This window comes from Cyprinodon tularosa, unplaced genomic scaffold, assembly GCF_016077235.1.
Source record: "Cyprinodon tularosa strain WSP-4 unplaced genomic scaffold, ASM1607723v1 ctg32, whole genome shotgun sequence".
Classification (NCBI taxonomy): domain Eukaryota; kingdom Metazoa; phylum Chordata; class Actinopteri; order Cyprinodontiformes; family Cyprinodontidae; genus Cyprinodon; species Cyprinodon tularosa.
Genome location: NW_024039030.1, coordinates 2,068,097 through 2,091,978, shown reverse-complemented (window position 1 = coordinate 2,091,978; position 23,882 = coordinate 2,068,097). Strand labels below are relative to the sequence as shown.

The following is a 23,882-nucleotide window of genomic DNA, read 5'->3' as shown; positions in this document are numbered from 1 at the left end:
AAACGAAACTCTGTTCGCTGGTAAGATAAATAAAAATAACATACTCTACAAATATATATATAAAAATCTATTAAACAGTTAAGAAGCTTACTTCTAAAACTGTACAACCAAAAGCTAATGAAACACACTTTAAAATCTTAAATGCTTTTTACCCTTCCAAATAATGATTAAGATTTTGTTTCAACATTGATGATAACAGATGCTAATTTTTTGAAATACATATGGAAAAAACAGACCATATTTTCTATGAACACAATAAAACTAAGATATTTTGGAATATCTTTAAAATGGATCAAAACAAAATGTATGCTTTTTGAATACATTTCTAGAGATATGATAACACTTGGAGTTTTGTCTGAAAAACAAAAAAGGAAACAAAATTGTTTTTTAATCTCATTTTTTTCCAGGTGAAAATCTTCTTTTCGCAAACATAGATGATAAAATCACCACTGGTTTATAGCATTTTTTTTAAATCATAATTTAATTTATATCTAAAATCTCTAACATATTGAAAAATAAGATTTGTATAAAATGCTGATAGAATTTCCCACCAATAATCCTTAAGCATATAGTCCAACTTTTTGTGCATTTTGGTGAATTTTGTTCTCTTTATTTCAATTAAATTGTGTTGACTTGATATTCTTAAATATCTAAATGTGCCTCAGTCATGTACTCTGTACTCTAGTTTTTTTACATTTGATTTACATTTGTTAATTGCTATATTTGTTTGTACATATTTTGGTATTTAAAAACAACTAAAGCAGCAGCGAGGGCGCTTCATAGCGAGTGTAGTGTGAAGTGAGTAAGGGGAGGGAGTAGCCACCGATTTGGAAAGGCCCTGCTCGAACTCGAACCAAACTGAACCGTGGCGGCTTCCGTAGGAGTGGATTGAAGCAGTGTACAGTCAGATCATTTTCTACGAGTCAAGATGGCGACATCGGAACCGGTAAGAGAGAGGAAACACAGATAAAAATAACCAACTGATGCGCAATGAAAGGCTTGCAGGGACCTCGTCTCATCAGCTTGATTTAACACCCAAAGTTTCCAAGTTAAAAGTGACGCTAGTAATGTGTTTAAGTGGCAGTACTTTATTTTTTTTTAAATCGGCGTGGATTAGCGTTAGCATGCAGTGCAATGTGCCTGACTTTGTCAGCAGGGAGGGACTGATTGACTGAACCTTGTTCATTCATACTTCACACAGTAGTTTGCTTTACTCTTAATCAACATCAGACCTAATATATAGTGGCAAATATAGTGGCGACATTTTTCTCTCGTCCTTTTTAAGTTATTGGTAAATTTTATGACGTTAAAAACACGTGTGAATCGCGCTTTAGCTAGCCTAGCACGGTTGCTAAAAGTAATGCTAGCCACCCTTAGTTCAGTTAGCTCAGCTTTGACTTTTTTGACACATATCTCGAGATTTATTTGTCCGTTTTTCATCTGTATGTACCCAAAACGTTAATTCAGAGTGATAGGCAAATACATATCATTCAAAATCTGAGCTAAGAATAAGTTAATAATATTGTGTTAGTACGGCCTATAAACCACAGAAGTGTTTCATAAGGTAGATAAAAAAAAATTGCAGCTGTTTTAGGATTTTATGTAGCAGGGAGCTCAAAGGATCACAAAAACGACGTTGTCCTTCTTTAGTTATGCTCATCTCTATATATACGTGTCCTCAGTAGCAGGGAAGTTGCATGCATTTCACTTAATCTCGTTTATTTAAAAGGTTTTTGCTAATATATATCTATTGTTTTATCCAACCAGATGTGCCCATAATCTGGGATCTGGACAAATCCATGGAGCTGTCTGTGGTGCTGAAGAAAATGTTAGGTTGTAATAAATATATTTACCTGGATGGATGTTTACTGGGGTCACTTCATGGTAGATGTTATAGTGTACATGAGCAGCAGTTATAATATGAAGCATTGATCCAACTACAGCAGGAAGCCTAAAGGAAAGCTTTAAATTGAAATTCAATAGTATGGACATGTTGAAATAGTAAGATGTGCAGGATGTGGGAATGTTGTTTTTATTGGTTATATCAGCATAACTTCACCCCATTCCTTACAAAACAGCATCAACCCACTGTTTTGTCTTTTACTGCTGTTTTGTGGGGTTTTCTGTTCTCTGATGCTTAAAATGTTTGGTGTTGCTGGAAATTCAGAACCATTTTTTTTAAATCACAAAGGAGAATGAGCTCTCAGTTCCAGGTGTTTTATTTATTTTTTTATTACCATTAATATAAGTGGATATCCTGAATGCACTTGCAAACCCTAGATGCAGCCCTGTCTGTACTAATTACCACTCTACACTATATGGAACATTACACAATCATTGATATTCTTAAAAACTTGTTTTTTAGTTATTTGTCATATTTACTGGGGGCAACACTGAGTTTAAATTGTTATATATATATATATATATATATATATATATATATATATATATATATATATATATATATATATATATATATATCCTTGATTATGGTGGAATGCCCCTGTGCTACAGATCATTACAGGCCAAGTTCATAGTCATGCTTTCAGAGGTCTTACTTATGCACTGATCTCTTTATCACGTCGGATCTTAATACTTTAAATATCCATGTTTTCAGGGATTAAGGACTAAAATGTTATGAAAATTCTATTCAGAAGCATTGCAAGATTTTTGTAGTCCCGATTTAAATATTAGTTCCTTCTTTGTCTACAGTACATAAAAATTACAATTCATGCAGAATACCTCTACCAGACATTGATAACTATACGTGTCGTCTTCTGTGTATGTATGTATGTATGATATGTTTATGTGTTTATCTCTATAGAAAGCAGCTGAGACTGAAGATCAACAGGCTGATGGTCAGGTTATTGCAAATCCTGAGCAGTATATCAAACACCCTTTGCAAAACAGGTGAGTATTAAAACTGTAACCACAATAGATTGTGTACATTTATACCACTTTTAAGTTTGTTTATAATCCTGGTCCATGGGGCTGGTCCTTGTAAAATAGTTGGTAAACCTGAATTAGAGATCACATTGCAAATTAGGTATAACACTTTTCTGTTTCTTGGTTTTGACTCGACATATTGCATTATTTTTAGATTTAATACAGGTTTAGATCAAACTCTGCAACTCAGTTTCCGTGTTGCAACGTAAGACACTTGATTGTCTCCCAAATTTCAAGTGTTTCGACCTGATTTGCTTAAAACGTGGGACTCGAAAGCAGCAGCTGCTAGGCAGGGTGCACAACAGGTTGAGCTTTTGAAAAAACAGAGGAATAATGTTTTTCCTAGATAAATGAAAAGATAATTACATAATCCTTAATTATTAAAGTACAGGTGCTGGTCATAAAATTAGAATATCATGAAAAAGTTGATTGATTTCAGTAATTCCATTTAAAAAGTGAAACTTGTATATTATATTCATACATTACATACAAACTCATATATTTCAGATGTTTATTTTGTTTAATTTTGATGATTACAAATGACAACAAATGAAAATCTCAAATTCATCATATCAGAAAATTAGAATATTGTGAAAAGGTTCAAAATTGATGGCCCCTGGTGCCACACTCTAATCAGCTAATTAACTCAAACCACCTGCAAAAGCCTTTAAATGGTCTTTCAGTCTAGTTCTATAGGCTACACAATCATGGGGAAGACTGCTGACTTGACAGTTGTCCAAAAGACGACCATCGTCTTTTAGCGATGACACAAAAGGTCATCGCTAAAGAGGCTGGCTGTTCACAGAGCTCAGTGTCCAAGCACATTAATAGAGAGGCGAAGGGAAGGAAAAGATGTGGTCGAAAAAAGTGTACAAGCAAGAGAGATAACCGCACCCTGGAGAGGATTGTGAAACAAAACCCATTCAAAAATGTGGGGGAGATTCACAAAGAGTGGACTGCAGCTGGAGTGAGTGCTTCAAGAACCACCACACACAGACGTATGAAAGACATGGGTTTCTGCTGTCGCATTCCTTGTGTCAAGCCACTCTTGAACCACAGACAGCGTCAGAAGCGTCTTGCCTGGGCTAAAGAGAAACAGGACTGGACTGCTGGTGAGTGGTCCAAAGTCATGTTCTCTGATGAAAGTAAATTTTGCATTTCCTTTGGAAATCAAGGTCCCAGAGTCTGGAGGAAAAGAAGAGAGGCACTTCATCCACGTTGCTTGAAGTCCAGTGTAAAGTTTCCACAGTCAGTGATGGTTTGGGGTGCCATGTCATCTGCTGGTGTTGGTCCATTGTGTTTTCTGAGGTCCAGGGTCAACGCAGCCACATACCAGGAAGTTTTAGAGCACTTCATGCTTCCTGCAGCTGACCAACTTTTTGGAGATGCAGATTTCATTTTCCAACAGGACTTGGCACCTGCACACAGTGCCAAAGCTACCAGTACCTGGTTGAAGGACCATGGTATCCCTCTTCTTAATTGGCCAGCAAACTCTCCTGACCTTAACCCCATAGAAAATCTATGGGGTATTGTGAAGAAGAAGATGCAATACACCAGACCCAACAATTCAGAAGAGCTAAAAGCCACTATTAGAGCAACCTGGGCTATCATAACACCTGAGCAGTGCCACAGACTGATCGACTCCATGCCACGCCGCATTGCTGCAGTAATACAGGCCAAAGGAGGCCCAACTAAATACTGAGTGCTGTACATGCTCATACTTTTCATGTTCATACTTTTCAGTTGGCCAACATTTCTATAAATCCTTTGTTTTTATTGGTCTTCAGTAATATTCTAATTTTCTGATATGATGAATTTGAGATTTTCATTTGTTGTCATTTGTAATCATCAAAATTAAACAAAATAAACATCTGAAATATATGAGTTTGTATGTAATGTATGAATATAATATACAAGTTTCACTTTTTAAATGGAATTACTGAAATCAATCTACTTTTTCATGATATTCTAATTTTATGACCAGCACCTGTACTTTTGCTGTTGTAAATATCCAGTACATATTTATGAATGGAAAAAAAACAATTTTTTCTGTTGATGTTTTAACAAATATTTATTGCCTATTTTAATTGGTTATATTAAGGGTCTATGAGATTTTGATCAAAATGTTTTCGAATAAACCCAGCTTAAATCAAAAATAGTTTGATCTAGTGTAACATTGTTTTGTGAATGTAACGTTCAACCCTCCAATAATGCTGCTTATTCTGCTATCCAAGGTTAAGCATTTTTTAATTTAGATGGTGTCCTTCATTCCTAGTTACTGTTCAACTTGTGCGTTTTTGGGAAATCTATTAACTGGTTATTAAATTACTAAAAAAAACAATAAATAAATGCACACTATTTAAGAAACGAAACAAACAACCCCTGACATTTTAAAAGCTGTTTGGCACCGATGCTTTTAAGTCAGGTATTTAAACTTGACATTTGGTTTTTAGATTGAGTCTGGTTTAGATGCAAAACATAGCTGATTGCTAAAACTTTTTGTTTATGTGAACAAAATATTGTCTTAAGTTATTCAGATATTCAAATTTTTATCATCTAAACTCTTACAAACTCATAAAGCTCTTCACCACACTGTAAAAACAGATTCTAAATTCAGCATAATGTTTTGTGATTCCAGTTTTACAAATAAAACAAAGTGGTTGAAATCTTAACTGGATTGGGGTTGTTTCCACGTTGGAAAATGAAAATTAGCGACACCTTTAACACGTAAGAAATATGTGGTGATCTGAAGAATTTTCAACAGTGTTTATTAAACTGAGGATATAAGTGTTAAGTGGTGTTTCTGCAATGTATGTAAACAGGGTTTGCTTTAGAGTTATAGCAGCTGATGGTTGGGTTTAGTGTAACAGCTGTAGGTGGTGGGGGCACCGAGTTCGCCTGGTGTCCCCTGTCTGCCCTCAGCTTGCCCCGCCCCCTCTGGGAAACATGTGAAAGAATAAATACACCCATTGTACACAAAAGCTGCATTTCTAGAGCTCTGATGGTTTTCTGCATCAATGCCTGCTTTTGTAAGAAGCTGTTGTTCTGTTGTAAACTGAGCGCTTAGGATTACAATACAAAGTAGAAGCCTTTTTCAGACAAATATTTAAATGGTAAATATTTTGTGAAGTGCAAAAATTGTCTTGTGAGGATAAAACTCTTTTTTTTTTTTTTTTTTTTTTTTTTTTTTTAGATGGGCTCTGTGGTATTTCAAAAATGACAAGAGTAAAAGTTGGACGGAGAACCTGCGTCTCATCTCCAAGTTCGACACAGTTGAAGACTTTTGGGCGTAAGTTTTTTTTGTTTGTTTGTTTTGTTTTGTTTTTTGTCCAAGCCATGCAATGTCATGTGGAATTTTTAAAGTTTTTACTGCAGCAATTTGCTTTACATTGATTATTTTCAGGATCAGATAAACTTTTAATTTACGTCAGGTTTTTACCAAGAGAGATTAGGAGTAGAAATAATCCCTCCCCCTTCGTTCTTTTGGATTTTTTATTTAGCTGATGGGATGAAGGTGGTTGTTAAACATTCATTTTAAATATTTCTATCATATTAACATGTCTGTTAATGTATGCAGCCTCCTAACTTAAACCATAGGCAGAAACAAGAAGGGGTTGTTATCAAGTCTTTGTCAGGCTTCTATTCATACAGGGTGTTTTAATAATCATGCTACTGTTGCCGTAAGCAAATAAGGCTTAATATTACCTCTGCACAATTTATTATGAATATATATAATTCCAATGGGCTGATTAGAGTATTAGCATTGCGAATGTATCACAACTATTGTGTTCTTCCATTTATATTGCTGGTGTGATATTTAACAAAATAGACTCACAGCATTGGTTACAGAGGGATGGAAACAGAGGAAAGAAGAAAATGGACATATTATATCTTTGTCATAACATTTAGCAATATTATGGCATTTGCAACACTTTCTCGTATCTTGCAACCCTACCTAATATGTATGTTTAAAATACTGCTGAGTTTCTATGCTTGGTGTTTCAACAATTCCTCTGCTCTTCATTACAGATTATACAACCACATACAGCAACCTAGCAAACTTGGCTATGGCTGTGATTATAGCTTATTTAAGGTAAGTCTAATCCCTTATTTCTTTGTTGACTTGTATGTAAATGTATTGCCCATGCTGTCATGCATCTAGTTGGATTCTGTGCTATAATGTTTGACTTATTTAATGTGTTTGATAGGCCAATTTTAGTTTTATTTTTTTAATGTTTAAAGTTAGACAGGCTGGTTTCATATATATCAACTATTTAAAACATGTTACCAGTGAAATCTCCGAATCAAAGGTTTGGTTTTCTTGGTTGACAAGGGACTAGTCTGAGCTTTGAAAAATAGAATAAGCAGACAAGACATTGTTTTTTTCAGAGAGTTAAATCAAGGTCACTAGAACAGATGTTTTTTAGGTGTGCATATTCAGTTATAATTAGTGTTGCACCGATACTGCCCTAAAATGGTGGTATCGGTATCGGCGAGTACCAACAAATAGGGCACCAATACCATTTTGAGAGCCATAAGTTTATTCAACTATTGTCACTCACTCCTGGTAGGCAATAAAAAGTTCTACTGGATTCAATTTGTGTTAGATTTTTTTTCCTGCTTCACAAAGGTAGGCAGCAGCTCGACAAAGCAATGATGGCAATTATTTTACATTATTATTGTATCGGAATCAGCCGATACTGCACAGCCAGGTATCGGGTATCTGTATCGGGGCCAAAAAATGGCATCGGCGCAACACTAGTTATAATTTTTGTTTTTTGTGTCAGGATGGGATTAAGCCAATGTGGGAAGATGACCGGAATAAGCTGGGGGGTCGATGGCTGATGACTCTAAACAAACAACAGAGGCACAATGACCTTGATCGCTACTGGATGGAAACGGTAACACTGATGTTTGTCTTTTCACTAGTCAAAAATGACCATCATCTGTTTCGAAATCCAATAATTAAAACACATTGAAATGCTGAATTTTGCAGCTCCTGTGTTTAGTCGGTGATTCATTTGATGAAGCGAGTGAAGACGTGTGTGGAGCTGTGGTCAACGTCAGACCAAAAGGTGATAAAATATCCATCTGGACAAGCAACTGCCAAAACAGGGAAGCCATCATGACGATAGGGTGAGTGAGGAAGTCGGATTACTTCGCTATTTGTGCACTATAGACATTTTCCATTTTTTTCATTTCATTTACAGCCACAAACCTCCATAAATTTGATCTATTTTAATATCACGAGTAAGTGCAAAGCTTTGATTAAAAAGTGTGGCCTGAAGCTTTTAAGCCCCTCTTACTCTGATACCCCTAAATACAGTGAATTACACACAATTATACTGGGATTAGGTAATAAATTAGTTTCTGAAGTGAAACCAGAGCCTGTTCAGTACATGATGAAATGGGTCAACACATCACCCATCTTCACTGGCTTCTGCACAACAAGAGCTTTTACCAGAGACACAACTATGAGGGATATTTTACCCCTAGTGGAGCTACAGAGATCCACAGCTCAGGTGGGAGAATCTGCTAACATTACAATCAGTAGTCTTTGCACTAATTCTGAACAACGCTCTGGTGTCATGAGGCCACATTAAACTTCCTGGCCTGTAAATTAAATGCTTTGTGTGTCACTATCACTACCTTTGATCACGGTGGGGACTGTATCATGCTGTGGGGTTGCTTTTCCTCAGCAGTTATAGGAAACCGGCTTAATGTTGGTCCTTCACATAAAATCTCAATGATACACTTTGAAGTTTGTGGTTGTTATGTGACCTTAAGTCGTAGCTGAATTCCTCTGCTGTTTCTGATCACTAGGTGGTGACTGTGAGCTTCTTTTCATTTTCTTTCTACAGGCAACTTTACAAAGAGCGTCTGAACCTCCCTATAAAAGCCATGATTGGCTACCAGTCACATGACGACACGTCCAGTAAGAGCGGCTCCACCACCAAGAACATGTACTCCGTTTGAGAGACCCTCCCCCTGTTTCAACATGCTGTAGATTTAAACAATTACCAATCTGCATCATCACATTAACTTTTGAGTTGTCAACTTACTATAGTGTACTTTTCCTTTTAATGCAAACAAATATTGTTTATAGTGTGTACAGTCTGAGCTTCCCTCAACAAAAGAAGTTAATGGAACCAGGCTGGATGGAGTGTCCGGCTCAAGATGTCTTAAGAGCTAAAGAACATAAATAATTTCCTTTTAGAGGTGAAGAGTTGTGTGAGTTGTATAGTGACCTCCCATAGCTATGCTGAGAGAACAAGCTTTTTCAGTACTAAACTTTGAGTTGAGAAAGAAAACCCTTAACTTTTAAGGCCTTTTTTTTCCTTATGCTGATTTCTCCTCTAAAAAGTATTTCTCACCCCACCAGAAGAGATTATATGTTCTTTTGTTACACAGAAGAAGTTTTAAGGTTTTTAGCTCAATTTATTCAGGAGTGTAGAGCATAAATCAAGATTTCAGGTAAATCAGCATGAAGAGTCTACAGTATCTTAAAGGTTTGGAAAAAGTATGGTCACACTCCAAAGCGGAAGGTTTGAACTTAGGCCTCTTGTTATTTCCGCTACGCTGGAATGGTGGAATACTGCTTGTAGTACTACTTGTTTTGTTTTCTCCCACTTACATTTATTTATAATGTATGAATTGCAGTTACTTAGTTGAAAGACAGAAATGTATTTCTTTTTCCTTTTCTTTGGTTAAGGTTTATAGTGAGGACTACTGCTTAGAGATAAAATTTTTCTCCGTGTTGGCTGGTGTGCTTTTCACTGTTCTCCTAACAGCAACTGTAGATTATATCGCACTCCTCTTGGTTAATGTGAAAGAAAGATGATATTCATTGTGAAATGATTTTGCTCATGATGTATCTTTATCTGTAATTCCAGGATGTATATTACCTTCTTTCAAGTAAAGGTTAAGTGCTTTGCATTAAATCTCAAATTTGTTGTCACTTTTGTAAAGAATGTGGGGGTGAGGTTTGGCTCCATGTCACTGGGGGGACATTGCATCTGAAGGAATTCTAATATAGTAATCATGAGTATATTTCAGAAAATATAATGGGTTTGTTTGCAACCAACTGCCCGTGCAGATGTTGCATACAAATGTAATTATTTTCTCTACATTCATCTCCACAATTATCTATAGTTTCACTAATAATGATAAAAAAACACAGATTATTTTGATAGATTAAGTGACTCTTAAATAGCAATGTTTGCTGGAGTTTGAGCCATTCAAAAAAAAAAAAAAACATCAGATAGTCTAACTCATAATATTCTCTTTCTTAGAAAAGTATATTATTATAAACTTAAATGGCCCGCCGCAGTTGAAAATGGATGGATGAATGAAACCTAAATGTTCAATGTTATGTATTTGCCATAATATAGCTGACAAAGTCGTGGAAAAGATTGCCAACCTGAGGTGAGTCCAGAGATCACAGATAATGATGGTAAACCACAAAATGTCATTGCAGAAGAAGCTGTTTTTTCAGAGTTGTTCATCCATCCACGTTCATTGATAGTTGAGTGCAGGGAAAATGTTGAACAAAAAAGGGGGAAACCGCAGTTTTTACCAGAATTCTGCAAAATTTTGGAGAACTTTTGAAGGGAGAAAACGAACTGAAGCCGTTTTTTTTTTTTTCAATTGCCATGGCAGTATTCTATTGCCAAAGCACAATTACATGCAAACATATATTCCTTTTTTTTTTTCAAATTAATGGGAGTCACATAACCTGTTAAAGAATATTAAGACAAAAAGTAGCTCTTAAGCTAAAAATCCCTGGCAGTAATTTTCAGGTGAGGTCAGGATTTCAGACAACCCAGTAAAAATAATCTCTTTACAGCTTTAACATGCATGTATTATGACATGTATACAATTGTTATATGTATAATTTAGTGCTAATGTCTGAAAGGGGGTATGAAGATATACATCTTATTTAACTATACCCCATTCACCCTCCTATAGTGCATAGCAGCATCAATATTCTCAGTTCCTATTTAATTTACTAGTCCATTCTTTTCCAAGAGTCAATTAAGTTAGAAAATGAATGAGTTTATCTTCATTTAAATATATAGACATTCAAACACATGCCTACTTAAATCTTCATTTATGCAATGAAAGTCTGGAGAAGTGGGTAGGAACATAATCCACTTTATAAATCTAGTACAATATCTCATCCACTGGTGTTGGTCCAACAACATGGATATCTGTGATTACTATGACTGATTTTCCAAGCAAAACTATTTATACCAAATTGTAATTAGAGGTTTATCTGTCTCTTTGTTTTTCACCATTTTATAAAAATCAGTTTATATTTTCTGATGAAATAGCAAACTCTTATTTTTTGAACTGAAGTATATGGTACAGTTTTATTAAAACCATTACAGCTGGATTCTAGTAGCATCATCCTTCGCCTCATGATGTTTTTCAACAAAGCTGAGAGAAACTTTGAAAAACATGCATCATAGATGAAGAGAATCTGAAGGCGTTTCTTGGAAAATTAGGACCTGGAAATCATGCGTTAAAGAGAAACTCTACAAATGAGAATTTGAAATTATTCACATTTTCTATAAAGGTGGGTTTTAGACAAACTTGTACAAAGAGCTTGGAAATGTACAAAAAACCAACACCTCTACAGATGTTCTGTGTTACATACAATTTCTACCAGTTATGACATTCCTTTAAAATCAGTGAGGGACTGTTTTTAAAGAGTTTTTAACCCTTGATTCATAATACATGACAGGTTCACTCTGGGAATGTGCTAGATTAAGCTGACAACACCCTATTGGAAAATTACATTTTGGGACGATGACGTCTGTTTGTTTTAAGTGAGAATGAACAATTAAAAGTGTCTGTTGGCTTTAGTCATCTAGTCAAACAGGATCTTTAGGAGCTGCTGGAACTCCACCCTCCTCCACCTGAGAGCAACATTAAATCCTGTTATATAACACATGACTTTTTAATTTTATTAAAGTGCCTAAACGTCATATCTACAGGTGCTGGTCATAAAATTAGAATATCATGAAAAAGTAGATTGATTTCAGTAATTCCATTTAAAAAGTGAAACTTGTATATTATATTCATACATTACATACAAACTCATATATTTCAGATGTTTATTTTGTTTAATTTTGATGATTACAAATGACAACAAATGAAAATCTCAAATTCATCATATCAGAAAATTAAAATATTGTGAAAAGGTTCAAAATTGATGGCCCCTGGTGCCACACTCTAATCAGCTAATTAACTCAAACCACCGGCAAAAGCCTTTAAATGGTCTTTCAGTCTACTTCTATAGGCTACACAATCATGGGGAAGACTGCTGACTTGACAGTTGTCCAAAAGACGACCATCGACACCTTGCACAAGGAGGGCAAGACACAAAAGGTCATCGCTAAAGAGGCTGGCTGTTCACAGAGCTCAGTGTCCAAGCACATTAATAGAGAGGCGAAGGGAAGGAAAAGATGTGGTCGAAAAAAGTGTACAAGCAAGAGAGATAACCGCACCCTGGAGAGGATTGTGAAACAAAACCCATTCAAAAATGTGGGGGAGATTCACAAAGAGTGGACTGCAGCTGGAGTGAGTGCTTCAAGAACCACCACACACAGACGTATGAAAGACATGGGTTTCTGCTGTCGCATTCCTTGTGTCAAGCCACTCTTGAACCACAGACAGCGTCAGAAGCGTCTTGCCTGGGCTAAAGAGAAACAGGACTGGACTGCTGGTGAGTGGTCCAAAGTCATGTTCTCTGATGAAAGTAAATTTTGCATTTCCTTTGGAAATCAAGGTCCCAGAGTCTGGAGGAAAAGAAGAGAGGCACTTCATCCACGTTGCTTGAAGTCCAGTGTAAAGTTTCCACAGTCAGTGATGGTTTGGGGTGCCATGTCATCTGCTGGTGTTGGTCCATTGTGTTTTCTGAGGTCCAGGGTCAACGCAGCCACATACCAGGAAGTTTTAGAGCACTTCATGCTTCCTGCAGCTGACCAACTTTTTGGAGATGCAGATTTCATTTTCCAACAGGACTTGGCACCTGCACACAGTGCCAAAGCTACCAGTACCTGGTTGAAGGACCATGGTATCCCTGTTCTTAATTGGCCAGCAAACTCTCCTGACCTTAACCCCATAGAAAATCTATGGGGTATTGTGAAGAAGAAGATGCAATACACCAGACCCAACAATTCAGAAGAGCTAAAAGCCACTATTAGAGCAACCTTGGCTATCATAACACCTGAGCAGTGCCACAGACTGATCGACTCCATGCCACGCCGCATTGCTGCAGTAATACAGGCCAAAGGAGGCCCAACTAAATACTGAGTGCTGTACATGCTCATACTTTTCATGTTCATACTTTTCAGTTGGCCAACATTTCTATAAATCCTTTGTTTTTATTGGTCTTCAGTAATATTCTAATTTTCTGATATGATGAATTTGAGATTTTCATTTGTTGTCATTTGTAATCATCAAAATTAAACAAAATAAACATCTGAAATATATGAGTTTGTATGTAATGTATGAATATAATATACAAGTTTCACTTTTTAAATGGAATTACTGAAATCAATCTACTTTTTCATGATATTCTAATTTTATGACCAGCACCTGTATACTGTGTGTTTGTTGGTATATTGTCAACATTTAAAGGTTATTGTACACACAAAAAAACAAAACATTAGCTTAAACATCTTATCAAATCTTTTCATCAGAGCCATCCTTTCCATAAGGTAACGCAGCCAGACCGTTGGAAAAACTATTCACACCCACGTTCATATTTTGCTAAAGTGAAACCACAAATTTGAATGTATTTTATCAAGTTTTTAAATGACACATCAAGGAAAAGTACAGCAAAACTGGGAGATGGAAGGAAGATGGTTTATAAAAGTGTGACATCTGCTTTCAGACTCTGTCTTTCTTTCTATTATTTTGCCAGTTTGTGTTTGTTGCTCATGTGAAATATGGTGCGCTAGTCCTATTACACCAAAACTTAACATTTTGGTGAGGTAGCATCATGCCATGTTTAAATACAGAGTAGCAAGTATTCCTTCCAGCCAGGCAGTAACCCAAAATGTAAAACCTGCGGAATGGTTTCAAATGAGGTCATAACAAACCAATCTATCCAAAGAACAATCCGTGCCAAACTTGAAATTCTCTCTCTAATCTGACTGACCCTGAGCTAAATAACACAAGAGAATGGACAGAAATGTTGGTCTGTGACAGTAATTGCAGTGTAAGATTGTTGCATAACATACTGACATACTTACCGAAAGAATATACATACCACTTTTTTTCATATTTTCTTAGCAATTTTGAAAAATTTATTTTTCCTTCCACCTCACATTTATGCATCAGGGTCTGTCATAAAAAAATCCCACAAAAAATACATTGAAGTTTGTGGTTAATGTGTCAAATATATGGAACAAGTTCAAAGGGAAGGAATCCTTTTGCAAGGCATTGTGTATAAAGCACAAATACATGTTTTGTTCTTTTGCTGTTGCAGTTGGCATTTTAATAAATATATGAGCTAAGAAACAGAAATGCCGTGGAAAAATCCCTCCCAAGGAAAAGGATCCAGGTCCGAGCCATCGCAGGCTGAAACTACATAAAAAAAACACTATTGAAACTTCAGCCAGGATCCAGCCACTGTTGTTACTGATGTCCTTCTTTGTCCTTCATCGCTATCTGTACTTTCTTGCTGGACCCTGGCCGCCATATATCAGGACATGGATATGATCAAGGGCTTTTCCTCCTCCCTTTGGCTCAGCAGGTTTGAAACCATGAATGACGAGAAGAAGAAAAACTCAGCGGTGTAGGTGAGCTCAAACATCTGTATGTTGACACTAAGGCTCCACTCGAACACAGCAGACAGATGGTGGTAAAAGTATTCTTTTTGGACAAACAAAAAGGTATCTGCAGGCTTTGGAGTTAAGGATCTGTTGGACAAAGTTAGATGCATGATAATAACTGGAAATATTGTTTCTGACTGATTGAAAACTGGATTGATCATAAATTATTGGATTTTCTGCTCTCATTCACTCCCACAATAAACTGCCCTAGGAAGGTGTTTGTTAAAAATTAACCTAGTCAAGCTTTTAAGCCATGTCCTTTTAACATGCACTCCATAGCAGTCAGTCCCATTTAGTTAACCAAGAAGCACTATAACCTATAATGTTTTCAGATATATTTAATCTAATCAAGTGTATTTAAATGGGACGATCATGCAAATTATAAACATTCTGTTAACAAAGGCATAATCCCTTCAGCAAACAAAGCTGATTTGGCACCAAGCAGTCTGAAAGGATACAGCCAAGAGTCACAATGATTTGAACCACTGTGAAAAAAATGCGCAGAGGGAAGAGGAACTTCTCGAACCCTGTCAGAACGCACTTCGCAGTCAGCGTGGTGAGCAAGATGGTGTAGAAGCAGGCAGACGTGAAACTGACAGCAGCTCCAAGGTAGTGCATGAATGTGACATCACCTGGCTGTGGAGAGAAATCACAAGTTTTTTTATGATCAGGACAAATGGATGAAGAGTTGAATAAAGGAATATTTTCCTGTGTATAGATGCCATCATTTTAGCAATTGGCTTTTAAACCCATAAATTGTGTAAAATGTATCATTATATTGTCAAATTGTGCCTTTAGATCAATGTTTTTGCAAAAATGTTCTTACTTTCCCAAACTTATGCATGGTTTGCATTTCTTTTTGTTTTTTTCCATTAAGATCTTGCTCATCCAAAAGGGTCTAATACAAAGAACTGACCTTAAGGGATTGAATCTAAATACACACCATATTTATGAACCAATTTGTAAATGTATATAAACATGAACAGTATATATATTTCTATGTTAATGCCAGTAATAAGCTATTTTTATAATTTGGCCTTTTCATTTCCTTATGATGGTAATGCCTGTATTTAAAAAAGAATGCATGTGATTAGTTTAGTAGGGGGGAAACAGCAAATAATTTCTTGACCCGGTTGACATCTTTATATACCTGAATCTAGGATCAAAAGTTATGTATTATTTCTGTGCAACATTATGATCTAGTTAAGAGAAAATAATACATCTCTTGTGCTGGAAATCTTTAAGGAGGGCTTTAAAGAAAATAGTGCTCTGCCTTTGTTTGCCTTTTTAACACAGGTTGTCAATTGAAACAGTTCCGTTTTGATATAAGTATTTATGGCTATAGCTCCTGTTTGTGTAAAGTATCTCTCTGCTGTGCAGGCCCTTGGATTCCTGCTCCCTTTATTATTGCTGAATATTACTCGACAGTAACAATCACTTACGTTACAGTTTCCAGCCCCAAAGGCCCCAATAGCTGCCACTAATCCAAACGCTAATGCAATTCTGCTCAGCATGGAATGGCACATGTGCTTCTCCATTATATGGGCATGATGGAATATGGTGAACAGCAGAACTAAAGAAGAAAGCAGAGTTTAAATGGCACATATCAGAACATGAAGTACACTGCCTTGCAAAAATATTCATATCCCTTTTTCATATTTTACAATCTCAAACTTGTATGTTTCATTGTGGTTTTTAGGGGTTAGAAAAAGATGAATAGATGCATAATCTGCAGAGCGTGAAATCTATTTGTATTACGGTAAGCTCTTTTCAATCAGATGCCCCTAAATAAAATCCATAACACAAAAGGCCTTCAGATGTCAGATCAGGAAGTTCACATAAGCTAAGATCTAACATATGGCCACCACCTGAATTGAGAGGCCAGACAAATGGAACGTTTATCAGAAATGCAGCCAAGAAACTCATAATCCGTGTTTAATTTCATTAGAGTTGGTCCTGGCATTCATTTACTGTTTATAGGCACTTCAGATATAAAGTACAGACATTTTGCTGCTAAACTCACATAGAAAGGTCCCAGCGTTCATGGTTGCTGTAAAAAGGGAGCTCTCTGGAGCATAAGTCCCACTTCCACTGGAATAACAAAGCTTGTTTTATTAACAATGTCCAAAATTCAATTCAAAATAAGACGTTAAGGTTTCAGACTTTTTACCTTATGGTAGGAGCCAAGCAACATCCCTTTGTTTTATTCTCCCTGCAGTAATTCGCACCACTCCTGAAATGATAATAATAAAAAAAGTTGCCATTTATGAGTTAGAACAAAATGGGTTAGAACACTTAAAAGAGAGTAAACTTACCAATTACTGAGTGAGCACACGTGATTGTTGGAGTAAGCCATGCCATATCTGAAAGAAAACGCATCAAGAAAAAAAAACTGTAATAAATATATTTTATTCTTGCATTTGCCAAAAGATTGCAGGAAATAATGGATTTTATATTTAAACTGCACCGCCCTACATGTTTTTGAGAGGTTTCTGAAATCATAACAGAAGTTATAGTTATTTTTTTCAGCAGATTAAAACAGGTTAAACCAACTTATTCATTTTTCATGCAACACTGAAACATGAAACCAGCACTGGTTGAAAATGCTGTTGTACCTGCCTTTGAATGTTAATGGTTGAACCAAATACGGGGGGGGGGGGGGGGGGGGGGGGGGGGGGGGGGGCAGGAGGAAATAAACTTTAAACTCACAGTTCAACTTATTAATTATTATTGAAATCTATTATGTAGCTGATGTATTCAAGATTTTCTTGTCTATCCGCCTAGCACACCCCACGATATACTTGCCAGGTCACATATTTTCAGTCGTTTGTCTCAAGGATACACACAGGGGACATATAAGTTAATTTGTGCTTTTATAACTCTCTATTTTGGATGACTTTTTAAAGATTATGTGTTGCCTAATCTTGACAGAATAATGTCAGGGCCAACTCTTATCAATATAATTTGTCCTCCATCGTGTTTTTATTGTTTTTGCCCATTAATATATACAGGATGCTATCACCCCGGTAACAACGACATTGTTCTGACAGGCCACGTTTTTGTGTACTAAGTTGTTCTATCAGCTTTAAAAAAAAGAAAAACATTTAATTATATCTGCTTAGAAGGTGAAAAACAAATAAAACTATTGTAAATTTGCCATTTAATTCCAGCACACACAAAGCAGCAGACTGTAAGCTGTAAAAATGAAATGTTGTCTTTTCACCAGGATATACAGTCATCAGAGACACTGTCAATAAAAACTCACACGCTCCATGTTCCAATGAAGGACACCAGCGACAATGAGATGGGAAGGATGATCCAGAGCACCATGTCTCAGGGTTAAGGAAGAAGAATGAAATCAAAAACAAGGATTTCTTTTGTCTCCAACACGCTCTGTGTCAGACTTCTGCGCAGGTGTGTGGATTCCTCATAGAGCCAGCAGAAAATCTTCAGGTGAAGTTTGGTAACAAAACCATAAAAACAAACAAAACAAACAAACAAAAATCTGTAGTAAATAAATAGATTGTATATATATATATAGCCTATATATATTTATATATTTTTTAAATAAGCAGTTAGCTATGTGTTGTAAAAGTGAGTCCTCCACAATCAGGAGTCCAGAGCTTCTGTGTACAAGTCTCCTTCTGCCTTTCTGCCACTCCTTTAAAGCACCACCTTGTTCTGGGAGTAAAGTATTGGGACACAGGGGGTTGGCCTTCTTTCTTTTTATCACATTGTTTGTTTTACTCTTAACAGACTCCTAGTGACCATCTTCTGAATGTGGAGTTGTATATTTTAAAGCAAAGTGACCAAAAGAATAGGAGTGAAATCATATTGTAAAATGTGAAGCTAAAAATCTGATGTTTATTTTTTGCAGGGTTTAAATTGTTTGTGATGTTTGCTTAGTTTTTGTTTTTTTGTTTTTCTGTTTTTTTACTCAATGATGGGAAACCGTTTTGAAATAATCTTGTCTTCTGTTTTTGAATTTTTTAACTCTTAAAAGATATATATTATTATATATGTTTATTAAGACTTTTTAAGCAGTGAAAATCTCTAATAATTTAATAACCTAAGCTCCTTCCCTGGTCAATTTTACCGGAAAGTGGTGGGGTGGCACCACTTTTCTATTTTGTTTAAAAAAATAAATCTTTGCACAGGTGATAAAAATCAATATCAGTTTAACTTTATCAGATTTGACAAATATTGTCAGATCATCAGGGTTGGTAACAATCCCTGTCACCACAGCGTATGATTCTAAATATTCTAAATGAATGAATCCATAAATTAAATAAAAATAATAATAATTTAAAAAAAGAAGAAAAAAAATCAATCAATAACCACCAATTAATCTATAATGTATCATCTTTTACGTAACAAAGACATGTTTAGTTTAATTAATCATTTTGGGATTTTGCTGCTGAATTTAAACCCATCTGACAGGCAATGTTTTTTATGGTTGGGGGCTTTAGGAAGTTATGCAAACTACTTTTTTTTTTACAAAGAGCTTTTTTATTTGAAATATTTTATGATTTTTGTTTGATAAATTGAATAAGTCAGGTAAGTAAATTCGTAATAACTTTGAAGAACAGAAGGAAAAGAACAGGACCCTCGGATCAGGCATTCGCGACTATACCACATGGGGTCCTCAACTTCAAAACAAACAAAATGTCGGCGACCATTAGATGGGGACTTCAGCGGCTAATGCGGACCCAAACCAAAGCTTTCCTCAGGTTTTACGTCTCTTATCTGCCCCCAATAATGTGTTAGATATGTTCTATAGCAGATATGATGCATGTAACGGGCTGTCTGACGCCTATTAGTAGCATTATCTTTGTCCGGTGGAGAATTAGCGAGGTACCATGCTAATTGCCAAACCAAAAAGCAAACAACCGGCTTAACCCCTGAAGTCCGTGAATGCGAAAAGCGGTTAATAACATGTTTAAGCTTACAATTTCACCGATTTGTATGAATTACGCAGGTTATTGGTGGTTTATAAAGTTTACTCTGATAAAAGTCTACTAGCACTGATTATCTAGTTTTATCCGCTAAATCACTTCTATCTGTAGTCTTTTTTTATCATGTGACAACGGACGTTGTTAACTGTACCTTCAATCATTACTTAATCCAATAAAACTGAGTATGACAAACTCGTCACGTTTCCACCAGGTTAACAGATCACTCACAAACTACAGTGTTAAGCTTCAGGGGGTTCCTGCGTCATCCTGAGACACGAGCTACATACTTCTCAGGTGAGACACTAGCCTCCAGACTCACATTATGTAAGTTGTGATCTTTTGTTTATCCCTACCAAGCATCTAGTTGTGTCACTTTTTCCAGTGAGAAACCTGTCCATTCAGACTCAAGATACGCCAAACCCAAGAAGCTTGAAGTTCCTCCCTGGGAAACCTGTTCTGGGAAGCGGTACGCTGGACTTCCCTTCCCCAAGCTCAGCTGGATCCTCATCTTTAGCGAGGTAATGGGTCAATATAAGCAATGCACTTTGCTTTGTTGATTCAAAATAGAGTCCCAAACAATGTCCCACTATGCACTGTGTATTAACGACTGTTCCTATCACAGCATTCAGATGCCCAGCAAAGTGAAATCTGTTTTTATCTGAGCACTAAAACAATGATTGTTATGAAAGTAAGTCCAAAGAAATAGCAACTAAACCCAGACTTTAAACTCTTTAAATATACCTAGACGCATACACAGGGTTTCCACGGGTCATTAAAAGTCATTAAATAATTATTTTTTTAAATTAAGGCCTGAATTGGCATTAAAATTCATTAAATGGGATTATTTTTACATTTAAAATGCTTTATTTAAGAAAATGTTTATAAAAACAATTTCTAAAATGATATATATATTTGCAAAAATATTGCTGCTTCCGGCTGATCGTCAAGCCGTATGTCCGGAAAAGAAGCTAAAGGAAAATGCTAATTTCAACAAAAGTGGACGGAAATCAAGGAATTGCAGCCTGCCGAGAGTAAAGATGAAGAAGGAATTTGCCGTGTATATATGAGAGTCATGGGTACTTGTTGCATTAACATTATTTTTAAGAGCATTAAAAGAGCATTAAAAAGCATTAAATTAGAGTTGTTCATTCCTGTATAACCCTGGTATAGTATATACCCAACTAAATCAAAACAGTATGAATTGGTGCCATATAGATTAATGTTCCTCCTTTTGCTATTAAAAAAGCCCTGCCCTGTCCATACTCTGGCTCGATTACTAATGATGTCATGTAAAATTATGTTATTTAACTCACTATGAACACAGTACACAATTAGAGACCTTAAACATCCCCCGATTACATATTTACTTAAATATTTAATATTTTTAGTGTTTTTTGGCTCTTGGAGAATCAGTAATTGACTAAAGTTGTGGGTTTCTGCACAAGAAAAACGCCAAAATTATCTGTATTTTTTGAGAAATCCTTATCTAATTTGAAACCCAGAGGCCACAACTTTAAAACCTTAAGCCTTGTGTTTTAAAGATCAAACCATCATGTAAATCCTTCTTTCAAACACACTATAAGCCAAACCCCTCATCGTTTTTTTTTCCTTTTCTTTTCTTATTCCAAAATGTATTTAAAGCAATTGTGTCTCCTTCAGGGACCTGTTTGAAATTGAGGGAGTGAAAAGTGTGTTCTTTGGGCCCGACTTCATCACTGTCACTAAAGTAAGTATCTCTGCTCGTCTGCCTGTCAATCTCTGCAAAAGTACTTTTTTTTTAGGGGGATAGCAAATGAGATTACGGTATGTTGTTTTTACTGTCAGACGGACGAGGATGTGGAATGGACAGCCATTAAGCGCCATGTTTTAGATGCAATTTCCAAGTTCTTTGAGAGTGGAGATCCAATAACTACAGGAGCAGTGCACCATGAGAGCAGTAAGTTTTTGTTTTAACATCTTGCCCATGACTTAAATGAGCTACTCAACATTTTTGCAATGCTTAATGGTTCCTTTGGTACAGGCCTCTCTGAAGACGATGATGATATTGTGTCTATGATAAAGGAGCTTCTGGACACCAGAATTAGGTACAAAAACTACCAGTTTATCACTGTCTACACTTATCTAGTTCCACTAAAATAATGATAGAATGATAATGTGTTGTTGTAATGGGAAAAAAAATGTCATGCTGACAGTTTCTCCTTTGCTGTTTTGAGGTAATATTCTTGATTAGACTGTTTTCCGTGCTTCTATTCTGTACAAATACATGTTGTCTCTTTCTGACATAAAGACCGACAGTGCAAGAAGATGGAGGTGACGTCATCTTTAAAGGTTTTGAGAACGGAACAGTAAAGTTAAAGCTGGTGGGATCCTGCACAGGATGTCCCAGCTCCACGGTTACTCTGAAAAACGGTATTCAGAACATGCTGCAGTTTTACATCCCAGAGGTGGACAACGTAGAGCAGGTGCCCAAATAACCTTTTTTTTTTCTGTCAATTGGTTTATCTATTTAAATAAAGTATATGACTGATATATTTATTTGCAGTAAATGCTTTTTAACAAGTTATAACAGCTTAACCATAGGAATGATTTATTTAGCCCTCCAGATGCCTTTGTGTCATGATGGCCCCAAGCTAAGTTTAAAAGCAGATCAAGTACTATAAGATATACTTTTTTTTCATTTGTAATTTAATGGTTTTAACCTAACCTGACTTCAGATTTAGAATAAGGTTAAGTACTTACTGTATTTACATTATTATGTAAGGTACAAAAGGATTCCTAATATTGTCTTCTGGTGAATTTGACTTGCCATTGGGTGACAGGCAATGGGGGTTAAGTCTTTTACCCAAGCACACAATGACAACGTTGCAGTTTAAGAACAAACTTCAGCATCATGGGCCACTTTCTCTGCAAAGAAATGCTGGAACTTATAACATCTCATGATTGAAATATAACTATATGCTACCTGGTCAGTATGGTTTTTTAACATCCCATCCTACAGAGATGAGGGGAAAAGCAGGAAAGCAGTGGGGGAAGCACAGATTCTCATCACATATTGTTATACTTTGAGGCTACTCAGAGGCTAAAAAAGGTTCTAGAGCAAACATTTCCCATAATCCTCACTGTCAATATATATTTTTCTTAAAGAAAAGTACGTTACCATTTATACTGAATATAAAAAGTGCACCTTGTACCTTTTGGATTTAGATTTAATCTCTATTTTATATTTACACTTTTTTTTTTATTAACCATAAATTTATCTCATCCCAACAACTTTCCTTTAACTTAGTTTTTACAATGAAGACAACGCAATAAGAATAACATTACTTATGTCTAATCTTTTGCCTAGGTGGAAGACGAAGTGGATGAAATCAATGCAAAGGTTTTTGAAGAAGTGGAGCGTAAACTACAAGATTAAGAACGTCCTTTACAGATGACTAGTTTGTGAAATCGATCAGCCAAAATGTCTGTAAACACAAGATGAAAACGAGTATTCAACTTGTTGATAATACTGGAACAAAAGCTTGAAAGGAGAAAATTATTTCCAGGCTTTTGTTTTTGCCTCCACCCTAGATATTCTAACTGTAATTTGCATGTATATGCTGTTGGCCCCGTTCTTAAACAAAGGTAATATACTGTTTTTTTGGTTGCTAAAGAAAAGTGTCCTGCTGTGATTATTGTAAATGTGGTGTTGTATTTATTTCTTATAAATATTGTATGATAAGAAAGAGATTATTTTGTCAAGATCATGATTTTGTGAAGTTGATGACTTTCTGGAAAATTTGACAGTTATTTCATTTGCTGCTACTTAACACAAAAGGGAAAAAAAGAAAAATAAATGCATTATTATATACATTATTACTAAATTAAATGATGGAAAATGGGTTAAATTACCTCTTGTGAAAGTAGGCTCACATTATGACACCTCCAAGGAAATGAATGTGCATTGTGCTCCACATTGTATTTGTCCTAAATCCCATTAAAGTTCAATTTGACTTTTTCTTCTGTCCTGTGTCTATTACTTAAATTAAAAAGTTGACCATATAGTAAAATGATCAGAACAGTTTTAAAAAGTAGCAGACCTTTTAAATCAGCAAAAATAATAAAATAAATTATACCTACATGACAATTATGGTGC

The 23,882-nt window shown here is 35.8% G+C and overlaps 3 protein-coding genes across 3 annotated transcripts; 2 read left to right on the top strand and 1 right to left on the bottom strand.

Annotated features, from left to right (window-relative positions):
- Nucleotides 1-801: 801 nt before the first annotated feature.
- Nucleotides 802-9,887, top strand: eif4e1c (eukaryotic translation initiation factor 4E family member 1c). Its single transcript, XM_038293084.1, has 7 exons — nt 802-946; nt 2,825-2,910; nt 6,140-6,235; nt 6,976-7,039; nt 7,734-7,847; nt 7,943-8,082; nt 8,808-9,887. Exons 1-7 carry the CDS (start codon nt 929-931, stop codon nt 8,920-8,922), a joined length of 633 nt encoding a protein of 210 aa, XP_038149012.1. The 5' UTR covers nt 802-928; the 3' UTR covers nt 8,923-9,887.
- Nucleotides 9,888-13,720: 3,833 nt separating this feature from the next.
- Nucleotides 13,721-18,457, bottom strand: si:dkey-228d14.5 (uncharacterized protein LOC796266 homolog). The gene is made up of 7 exons (XM_038292922.1): nt 18,058-18,457; nt 17,108-17,155; nt 16,963-17,025; nt 16,816-16,883; nt 16,235-16,365; nt 15,251-15,428; nt 13,721-14,856 (listed from the first exon to the last, which is right to left on the bottom strand). The coding sequence occupies exons 1-7, from the start codon at nt 18,120-18,122 to the stop codon at nt 14,663-14,665; spliced, it is 747 nt and encodes a 248-aa protein (XP_038148850.1). The 5' UTR covers nt 18,123-18,457; the 3' UTR covers nt 13,721-14,662.
- Nucleotides 18,458-19,395: 938 nt separating this feature from the next.
- On the top strand, nt 19,396-23,744 carry zgc:110319 (uncharacterized protein LOC796111 homolog). Its single transcript, XM_038292930.1, has 8 exons — nt 19,396-19,522; nt 19,959-20,041; nt 20,130-20,265; nt 21,407-21,473; nt 21,572-21,683; nt 21,768-21,831; nt 22,035-22,209; nt 23,094-23,744. Exons 1-8 carry the CDS (start codon nt 19,458-19,460, stop codon nt 23,160-23,162), a joined length of 771 nt encoding a protein of 256 aa, XP_038148858.1. The 5' UTR covers nt 19,396-19,457; the 3' UTR covers nt 23,163-23,744.
- Nucleotides 23,745-23,882: the final 138 nt, after the last annotated feature.